Source organism: Lactuca sativa, chromosome 8 (assembly GCF_002870075.4).
Source record: "Lactuca sativa cultivar Salinas chromosome 8, Lsat_Salinas_v11, whole genome shotgun sequence".
NCBI classification, from domain to species: domain Eukaryota; kingdom Viridiplantae; phylum Streptophyta; class Magnoliopsida; order Asterales; family Asteraceae; genus Lactuca; species Lactuca sativa.
Window position 1 is genome coordinate 184,439,819 of NC_056630.2, and position 10,838 is coordinate 184,450,656.

At 31.5% G+C, this 10,838-nt stretch overlaps 1 protein-coding gene and 1 long non-coding RNA gene across 10 annotated transcripts; both read left to right on the forward strand.

The window, feature by feature from the left end:
- Nucleotides 1-890: 890 nt before the first annotated feature.
- On the forward strand, nt 891-5,956 carry LOC111918990 (uncharacterized). Of its 9 annotated transcripts, XR_008225630.1 has the most exons (7): nt 902-1,692; nt 1,770-3,522; nt 3,937-3,973; nt 4,435-4,486; nt 4,844-5,008; nt 5,259-5,310; nt 5,668-5,956. It is a non-coding gene; the product is annotated as an uncharacterized LOC111918990 (long non-coding RNA). The 9 variants fall into 9 exon arrangements; XR_008225637.1 differs by lacking the exons at nt 5,259-5,310; nt 5,668-5,956 and having other exon boundaries at nt 891-1,236; nt 1,338-1,692; nt 4,844-5,132; XR_008225634.1 differs by lacking the exons at nt 5,259-5,310; nt 5,668-5,956 and having other exon boundaries at nt 892-1,510; nt 1,604-1,692; nt 4,844-5,132.
- Nucleotides 5,957-9,277: 3,321 nt separating this feature from the next.
- Nucleotides 9,278-9,667, forward strand: LOC128127889 (extensin-1-like). The gene has a single exon (XM_052766618.1). It carries the CDS (start codon nt 9,278-9,280, stop codon nt 9,665-9,667), a length of 390 nt encoding a protein of 129 aa, XP_052622578.1.
- Nucleotides 9,668-10,838: the final 1,171 nt, after the last annotated feature.

Below are 10,838 nucleotides of genomic sequence, written 5' to 3' on the forward strand. Positions count from 1 at the left end.
ATTGCAAAAAGCCAACACAACCCTGGTTCTTTCTTTCTTTTTTTATTATCTCCATTTTTTCAATGTCGGTTTGTTGAGATTAAAAAAACGATTTAACAAGAAGCAAATGTTAAGGATTTCAATAGGATCTAGCTGACTAGAGAAAGTTTCAATAACTCTTATGCTTAAAGAGTATCATACCATTAAATTTCTAACCAAACAAGTGATATATACACTAAAGTCCCAATATTTTCAATGATTTGAAAAGAATGTCCTAAACTTTATTTTTTTGACAGTAAAGTCCTAATTGGCGATTAGACAAGAAAGTCCTAAACTTTATTTTTTTGACAGTAAAGTCCAAATTAACGGCAGTTTTTGACATTTTTACCCTTTTTTCCGGTTAGCCGGTAATATTTGTGCATGGAATAATTGTATTTGATGTTTTAAGTTTTGTACTACTTAAATTTAAGACTTTCTTGTCTTAAAAGAGGGATATATACAATAAAGTCCCAATATTTTCATCGATTTGACAAGAAAGTCCTAAACTTTATTTTTTTGACAGTAAAGTCCAAATTACCGGCAGTTTTTGACATTTTTACCCTTTTTTCCGGTTAGCCGGTAATTAGGACTTTACTGTCAAAAAAATAAAGTTTAGGACTTTCTTGTCAAATCGATGAAAATATTGGGACTTTATTGTATATATCCCTCTTTTAAGACAAGAAAGTCTTAAATTTAAGTAGTACAAAACTTAAAACATCAAATACAATTATTCCATCCACAAATATTCTTAGATATCGCATACGTTTGACTAATCCTATAAAAAATGTTAGATATAACCACATTTAAAGAAAAATAAGGAAATGAATTGGTCAATGTTGACCAAATATTCCAAATTTAATCCGATATGTTGACTACTTATTTATATCTCCCTCCCGTATGAAATGCTAAAATCTCAATTCCTCTCTTAAAATTCCGTCTCCTAATAAATCCTCAACGCCTCCACCAATTCTCTCATTTGAATTCAAGTTTAGAAATACGAACTCTCTCTCTTAGACTGGTCCCTAATGTTAAATCCCTGGGGCAAATCACGTGTAAGGTATCTTTTTCTCTCTCTTTATGGGTTTTAATCTCACACAAACACATACATACCCGAAAACGCACCGCCATCAAACCACTTACCGCCACCATCGCAGAAAATCCATCATGCCAGTCGTCGCCGCCTACCACCACCTTCGTAATCTCCATTAGCCACCACAGGTACCCTCGAGACCATCTTCAACACCTTTATTTTAGATTTATAGGTTTGGATATTGTTGTTCCATTTTTCTTCTTTTCGCTTTATACCCTCGATTTTGTAGTTGTAACATACCAACACCTTCGTCGCCATCAGCCACCAGAGGGTAAAACCATATTTTTTGTATATTTTTTTCGATTAAAAGATTTTGGATTTTGTTGTTAATTTTTCTTTTTGACTTATAGGTTCATCTTTCAGGTAAGTATGCACCAAGGGTTATCTATCTGAGTATCGTTTGTACACGTTCCCTCTGATTTAGTTTTTATATCGATTTTCTTTTTCCCTCAATTCTTGATTTTGATTAACTTGTGGTTTTTGATTCTAATGAAGGGTTGATGTTGGTTCCATCTCTCTTTCACTCTCACATAACGTTGTCGATCCTCAGGGTTTATATCACCTCCCTCATAGATTAAAGCAAGGTACGTTATCCTTCCAAATTCCCTTTTTTGGTACGTTTTTATTTCATCACAAGTTATCTATTGTTGGTTTGTATTAGGACCAAACAAGAATCAAACAAGGCAAAAGTTGATTCAAAAGCTATTTACCGACTAAAGATGTGTTTCATTTCATATTCTAATCTATATGTTATGTATTTATTTATTTTGTGAATTAATTCTAATTTTATTAGATTTTCAGATTTTGTGGGTTCTTGAAATTTGTGATTGATGGTGAAGTTTTTTGTTTTTTTTTTCAAGTTATGTTGAGTTGTACATAGCTTGCTTCAATCTTTTCCTCTAAAAAATGTGAAATCTACAAGTTCATTGCATATCTGTTCCTTCTCCATCTTCATTTCATAAAAAAATCCAATGGATTATTTATTTTGAGTGTTCAGTGGAATGGAATGGGTTATTCCAATAAAATGGAAAAAAAAAAACATATGTTTCTGAGTTTGTTTTCTTCTATAGGGTATGTGATTTGTGTTTTGTTCTCATATTAAGTGGTTTGAGTGATAACTTTCATATGGGTATCAAAATTAGGGGTGTTGATCGGGTAAAGTTTTCGGGTTTCGGGTAGAACATGTCGGGTAGTTCGGGTATTTCATTAAAATAATAAAACTCGATACCCGGCCTATATTGTAATTTGGATTCTTGGGTTTCGGGTATTCAGGTTTTAGGTCGGGTGAGGTATTTTCGGGTATACCCGAAAATTACTTAAATGTCACATACTGATTTTTTTAAATTCTTTTTTCGCATTTTGCTTGCTTTAATAAAAAATTGGGTAACAAAATATTCCATACAATTAATAAGTATATATATAATAACAATACAAGTCATTATAATATGTTATGTGATTTTTGCATTCCATTTCAAATTTTGATAAAAAACAGTTTTATGAAGTACATGATCAATGTTTGATCAAATTTGAATTAACCAAACATGTTACATTATTTAATTCAAAAAGTGAGTATAGAAAGTTATAATTTTTTTTAGCATGTTATCTAAATTGCAGGGACCAATTATATTGCTATATATCAATTCACAAAGAAGAAATGACAAAAAAGAAACATGTGCATAGTTGAAAAAAAAAGAAACAAATTCGTAGTGCACAAAGAAAATGAAGAGGAATCTAACATCTTATTCATTTTCATTATATTTGTTGTAACATTCTGTTCAAAACTTCATTTCATTTTCAACAATTTCTTTTGTATTTGTTATATACCGTTCAAATAAGAAGTCATATAACATTTGGTTTAAACTATAAAGAACAATAATTATGTAAAATAATGATACAACTTTAATAGTTATTATAACTAATGTATTAATTAGTCTTTTTTTTCTAAATCGGGTATTCAGGTATACCTGAATTTTTATAAACCTACCCAATATCCGACCTATTTAAATATCGGGTTACCCAATTACCCGAATTTTCAAACCCGAAACCCGATTTACCCGACCCGATCTACCTGAATTTTAAACGGGTCGGGCCGAGTAATCAGGTATTGGGTATTTTCAACAGGCCTAATCAAAATTACTATTTAGTTTTGGTTTTATGATTTTTAAGGTTAATACAATTAAATGGGCTATTTAAGGACAAAGCAACTTTACTAAAGTAAGCTTTTACATAAGCGTCTCTCTCTCTCTCTCTCTCTCTCTCTCTCTCTCTCTCTCTCTCTCTCTCTCTCTCTCTCCTGATGCCTTATCTAAGGCCAAATAAACTTTACGAAAGTGCAAGGAGCTTACTGGAGAAAATAAAAGAAGATCCCCCTTCTAAGCCTAAATTCTACCATCTATTGGAAGCCTAAAAAACTGGTAAAACCTCTTTATTCTCTTCTATTTTTATATTTGCTTAGGTTCTTTGGTTTGTGCGTTCTATTATATGGTGTCAAAAGGAATTTAGAAGTCTTGACCATGGTTTCTAATCTCTCACAATTGTTTTTTGTCACATTCAAGGTAAGCAATAGTTTCTAGAAATTATTTGGTTATTGCAGCTGCAGAGATGATTGAGGGCCATGATTCATGGTTAAACCCATAAACATTTCCCCATCAATGTTAATTTCATCTTGATTTCTCATGCAATTTTGTTTTTTGATTTCATATAGAGATTGCTTTGGTTTATTATTTCCGGCGGCATAAATAAATGATTATGTTGCTTTGTCATTGTTTCTTTTGAATGTAAACTTGGTTTTATAATTTATTAATATGGTTGTGTTGGTTTGAATGTAGGAGGAAGCCATAACACTCCATCCAAAGAGGGAAAAAGGTGAATTACTACTTCTAATACATTTTATATGATAGTGTTTTATATAGTTTCTACTTTCTATTATCCGTAGCCAACCATGAGTCTAGGTTTATGCAATGATTTCACCAAATTACCATTATCAAGAAGGGTACCTATGTTGTTTTTGGAACTGCATGTCTATTATTAGTTAACAACTATCAAGGAACAAGTGGTCTTTTTTTTTGTTATGATTTTCATATTTTCAGAAAGTTAGTGTAGTCATAATTGGTTGTCTTGGGGATTTTATTGTGATAGTTGTTGTTTGGAATTCCTTCTGTGATTTTGACCATTTTATCCCTACTGGTTCGTGTTACTTGGTTGCTGCCCTTATATATATATATATATATATATATATATATATATATATATATATATATATATATATATATATATATATATATATATATATATATATATATATATTTGCCCCTGGTTATTTTTAGACTCATTGAAGATGGTGGAGATGATAGAGCTTATTGTTGTCAAAATTTTAAGGTATGTTTTAATTTGGTCCATTCTGCCCCTTGGTTTTGCTTTGGTTTTGAAGTTAAACAAGAGAACTAATTGAACCAAAGCAATCTTGATTTTCATAGTGAATAGTGGCTTCTACTTAATAAATTATTATTATGACGTTAAGTTCTACTAATAAGTCCAAAATAGTCTTTCATTTCCACAAGGCCACCATGTTAGAAAGATAAAAAAACAAAGGTTAGAAAACTTTATATGTGACAAATGTGCATTCTTGGTTGACTTTTAGAGAAATGATCACTAACAAAACACAATAGAATTTTGAATTATTTAGAGCTTGACAATCACCTTCCTTACCAGAGACTTCCACTTTGTTTCTTGCAGGTTGTTTTACTCGAAGTCGATGTTGGTTTACTCTAAATAGGAAACATATTAAAGCATGTATTTTCGCATGAGATACTTCTCTTAAGTCACTCTTTTCCTACCTAGCAATCAAGAATATTTGGGCTTCAGAAGTTATAGCTTTTGGATTTTATGTTCAACAAATAGGTATCAAAAAGAAAAATAATGACTTTTGTTTTGTTTTGCTAACTGTTTAGAAGTTAACCTAACCGTGTGTATGTTTGTTGCAATCTTCATAATATAGAATTTTGTGTCAACATTTTCAATTTTACTACTCCGGTCCTTCAAGTATTAGCGATTGAAAATTTTAAAATTCTTTATATATATATATATATATATATATATATATATATATATATATATATATATATATATATTTGCCCCTGGTTATTTTTAGACTCATTGAAGATGGTGGAGATGATAGAGCTTATTGTTGTCAAAATTTTAAGGTATGTTTTAATTTGGTCCATTCTGCCCCTTGGTTTTGCTTTGGTTTTGAAGTTAAACAAGAGAACTAATTGAACCAAAGCAATCTTGATTTTCATAGTGAATAGTGGCTTCTACTTAATAAATTATTATTATGACGTTAAGTTCTACTAATAAGTCCAAAATAGTCTTTCATTTCCACAAGGCCACCATGTTAGAAAGATAAAAAAACAAAGGTTAGAAAACTTTATATGTGACAAATGTGCATTCTTGGTTGACTTTTAGAGAAATGATCACTAACAAAACACAATAGAATTTTGAATTATTTAGAGCTTGACAATCACCTTCCTTACCAGAGACTTCCACTTTGTTTCTTGCAGGTTGTTTTACTCGAAGTCGATGTTGGTTTACTCTAAATAGGAAACATATTAAAGCATGTATTTTCGCATGAGATACTTCTCTTAAGTCACTCTTTTCCTACCTAGCAATCAAGAATATTTGGGCTTCAGAAGTTATAGCTTTTGGATTTTATGTTCAACAAATAGGTATCAAAAAGAAAAATAATGACTTTTGTTTTGTTTTGCTAACTGTTTAGAAGTTAACCTAACCGTGTGTATGTTTGTTGCAATCTTCATAATATAGAATTTTGTGTCAACATTTTCAATTTTACTACTCCGGTCCTTCAAGTATTAGCGATTGAAAATTTTAAAATTCTTTATATATATATATATATATATATATATATATATATATATATATATATATATATATATATATATATATTATATATATATATATATATATATATATATATATATATATATATATAACAAAACCAAATAAATGGTCAAATAACATCATTTTCAATGGTCGTTAACCTCAAAAATGGTCAAATAACATTATTTAGACTCGGTTTAACCGGTTTTCAAACCCATAAAAAAATCGATTTTTATATATTAAATAAATATTGTTTTTATTAATTATTTCTTCGGTTTGTTGTTTATATAAAGTTTGAGAGGTTTCTGAAGACCAATTTCACCCCCTATACTATCTCGGATGCCCGGAAAATACTTTTCTAGATATTAAAAGTTAAAAAAAAAATACCGTTGTATGGTGTACCTATGAGTTTTACATATTTACCCACCTATTGTACAAATATAAAACTAGCTAGAAACTATCTGATACAAAACAGTCTGTCAAAAGGCCACAAGGAAGTAGCTCGCGCCTAAAGTAGACTAATCGCCTCTAGAAACCAATTTATGAAAAAAAAAAAAACTATTCGCACCCGTCGCTTGGCGCGAGTAAACAACTAGTGTGTGTGTGTATGTATATATATATATATATATATATATATATATATATATATATATATATATATATATATATATATATATATATATAAGGCTAGGTTATAATGTGGATGACATCTATTGTGTGGTCGTAAAAGATAATTCTGAACCAATAGATGAATAAAATTAATGGTCAAGAGTTGAGGGTATATGATATTACTATGGGATATCATGTACTATATAATCTGATAAATTTTAGTATAAGGGCAACAATTATTAAAGAATATGGGTAACAATTGCTAACAATTACATTTATTGTTAAAGAATAAAACTAAGAACGATTAAAAATTAAAAAAAAAATATCAAAATCTAACAAATGACACTAATACGTTCTAAAAGAATATTGTTGCTAAGAATCATTTTTAATTTTGCAGTCCGTTCTTCAAGCATTTGTGAAACCAAATCGAATTGTAGTCTAGAACCCAGTAGTACATTAGCAAATGAAAAATAAAAAAACTAACGTTTTTGTACAAATCTGAAGACCTGTGAATTACACCAAATCCATAACCAAGAATTGTAGAAAATGCGCAAATTAATGATGAAATATCATAATTCCATTCCAATAGAATTGAAATTCCTGATTCCATTTCGACAGAACTGGATTCAATTCTGGCAGAATGACCCCTCACCAATATTATATATCAATGCAAAATGAAAATTTAGAATGTTAAACAAACAAAAAAAAGGGACTGTAACATGTAAGAAAGTAGAAGAAATATACAAATAGGGATTACCAAGGTTATAACAAAACAATGAAAATCCATTACAAAAGTTATCACAAAAAATGGATTGCCAAGAGTTATCACATGAAAAAAAAACTTTTCAAAAATTGATCTGTGAACAAATTGTAGAAGTGATACATATATTTATCAACATTACACTACATAGTCACATATGTGAATTTAGAATACAACTTACTTTATGATAGTTAAATTGCAATTATTACACACATTAAAGAAGTTCAGTATGTGGATGATGAAAGTGTAAAATACATTAAAAAGAAATTCATAAATTGCTATAGAATTTAACTTATGTTGTATATCAAAATACAACATATCTTCTAATAACCATATTAGTATATTATTTCCGAAGAAATACAATTCCAAGATTTTCAAAGACATAATATGTACGCATTAGGCTTAATTTCAAATGAAAAATCACATAACCAATTTCTACATCTTCCCAAATAAAAAAAGATTTATGAAAACAAAAATCGAGCCAAAGGCAAAAAAACGATATAAAAAAATGAAGGGCTGATACAATGATTATATACAAAACCAAAACCAGGAGACTAGATGAATAGACATTAAGCAAAGAACAATCTTCATCTAATACGTGATAGTAACTAAATGATCGATCTTTTCCAGAATTTAATAGAAAACGAACATAAGGCCAATAAAACAAAAAAGATAAACCCTAACATTAAATTGATACGATCACCTTGATCTTCGACCAACTTCTTGTCTTCCACGTTCATCACTCCCGACATCTTTTGTTTCGATCGATGAAAGTCTCACACATAGTGATGGGAGGCGTGGGTGGCTATGTGGAAGGGAGATCAGTTATCGATGACTGGTGTAATGAAATAATGTGTTGACAATGGTGGTTATGAGGAGTGAAGAGGGCGGTGTCAATGGTTGCGTCTCTGGCTGTAATGGTATTCGATGCCTCTTGATGGTGAAGGAAAAACCTAGATGTTTTACAAAATCACTTTCTTTGATTCAAAAATAGATTACGTACGGTGGGATTTGTGGGGCAACTCAACCATTATTTTAGGGATTTTACATTTACACCATAATTTATTTTTAGATATTATTTAATACATAGGTTCATATTACTAATATACCCTTATTGACTAAATTAATGATTTAATTTTTATTAAATTCTGATTGGTTCCTACATCCACACAATAGATGTCCATCAACATATGAACCTACCTATATATATATATATATATATATATATATATATATATATATATATATACACACACACACACATACACACATAGTGGAGCGTTCAATCGAGAACATTTCTTATTGTGAGAACATTTGAAAATAAAAATTGACCACACAATTTTTTTTAAATTAAAATCATCATATAATATTAATATAAACCAAGAAATAAGTAAAAAAAACAGTAACCAACACCACTCACCACCCAAACAATACCATCCACCACCACCACCACCCGTCACCGCCACCCACCTCCACCACCCATCACTACCACCCCAACCCACCACCCATCACCACCACCTAGCACCACCAACCTCACCTACCACCATCACCACCACTCACCACCACCACAACCACCACCCACCACTACTATCCACCTCCACCATCCACCACTATGACCACCACCTACCACTACCACTACCCACCAATCACCACCACCCGCCACCATTACCATCACCCCTACCCACCACCCACTACAATTACCACCCACCCACCTCTACCACTTAGCCACTACCCATCACTATGACCACCACCCGCCACTACCACCAACCACCACCCACCACCCATCACCACCATCCACCACCCACCACCAACATCCATCACTACCACTCGCCCCAATCACCCCCACCAACAAAAACCATCACCATCATTACACCCCACCTACTACCCACCATTATGACCACCATATGTCATTACCACTAACCACCACCCATCACCACCGACCACCACCACCCATCACCAGCACCCGCCTCCACTACTCATCACCAACACCCACCTCCACCACCCCCACCACCACCAACCATCACCACCGACCTCCGCCCATCACCACCACCCAACTTCACCACCCATCACAACCACCCACCACTACCACCCCACCCATCACCCACCAAAACCACCATACACCATCACCACCCTCACCACCAACCACCACCCCCACCCACCACCTATCACCTTCACCCGTCTCCACCACCCATCACCATCGCTCGCCACCACCACCCACCCACTATAATCACCACCCCACATGTCACCCCCACCACCCTTCACCACCATCACCACCAAACATCACTACATACTAGGGGTGGCAATTGATGACATGACACGAAACAAAATTGAGACAAAATTGAAATTCCAATTCAGGCCAAGTGTCAAGTGTAAAAAACATGATGTCGTGTCGTGTTGTCTATGATCACATGTGATTATTTGAAAGTACACACCACCACCACCCGTGATTATCTGTATATAATCAGATGTGATTATTTGTATTTAATCACATATGATTTATATGGACAATATTTTTTTTTGTCCATATAAATCATGTGATTAGATACATATAATCACACGTGATTATATATATTTAATCAAATGTGATTAGATATATTTAATCACATGCATCATTATTGCATTCTCGATTTAATAATTATTTTTTGTCAACTTTAATCATATATGATTAGATACATATAATCACATGTGATTATATGTATCCAATCACACATGATTTATATGAAAAATACTCATTTTTTAGTTTTCGTTTCAATAATTATTCTCATGTATTTAATCACATGTGATTATAATTATTTAATCACATATGATTAATGTGGACATAAATTTGTTTTAATTTTCTTGATTTAATCGTTGTTCTCGTGTAGATCATTGTATGTGATTATATATATTTAATCACATTTAATTTATTGAATCAAGAACGTGAAAATAAATATTTTTCACATAAATCGTATATGATTAAATACACGAGACCAACTATTGAATTAAAGCGCAATAATGAATATTGTCCACATAAATAATATGTGATTAAATACATATAATCACATGTGATTATATGTACCGAATCACATATGATTTATGTGGACAAGATTCATTATTTTTTTTGTCAATTCAGTAGTTGTACTCACGTACTTATATTGATAATATTCATTTTTGCATTTTTTATTCAATGTTTTTTCTTATGTATTTAATCATATGTGATTATATGTATTAATCACATATGATTAATGTGGAAAAAGAAAAACTATTAAATCAAAAACGCAAAAATGAATCTTGTGTACAAAAATCACATGTGACTAAATGTACAAGAACAAACATTGAACAAGAATGCGAAAATGAATATTGTCCATATAAATCATATCTGATTAGATAGATATAATCTCATGTAATTAAACACACAAGAACAACAACTGAATCGAGAACGCGAAAATGAATCTTTTCCACATTAATTCTATGTGATTAGATATA

Bases quoted from the DNA above. Each gene is read 5' to 3' on its own strand.
- LOC128127889 (XM_052766618.1), top strand. From the start codon at position 9,278: ATGTCATTACCACTAACCACCACCCATCACCACCGACCACCACCACCC.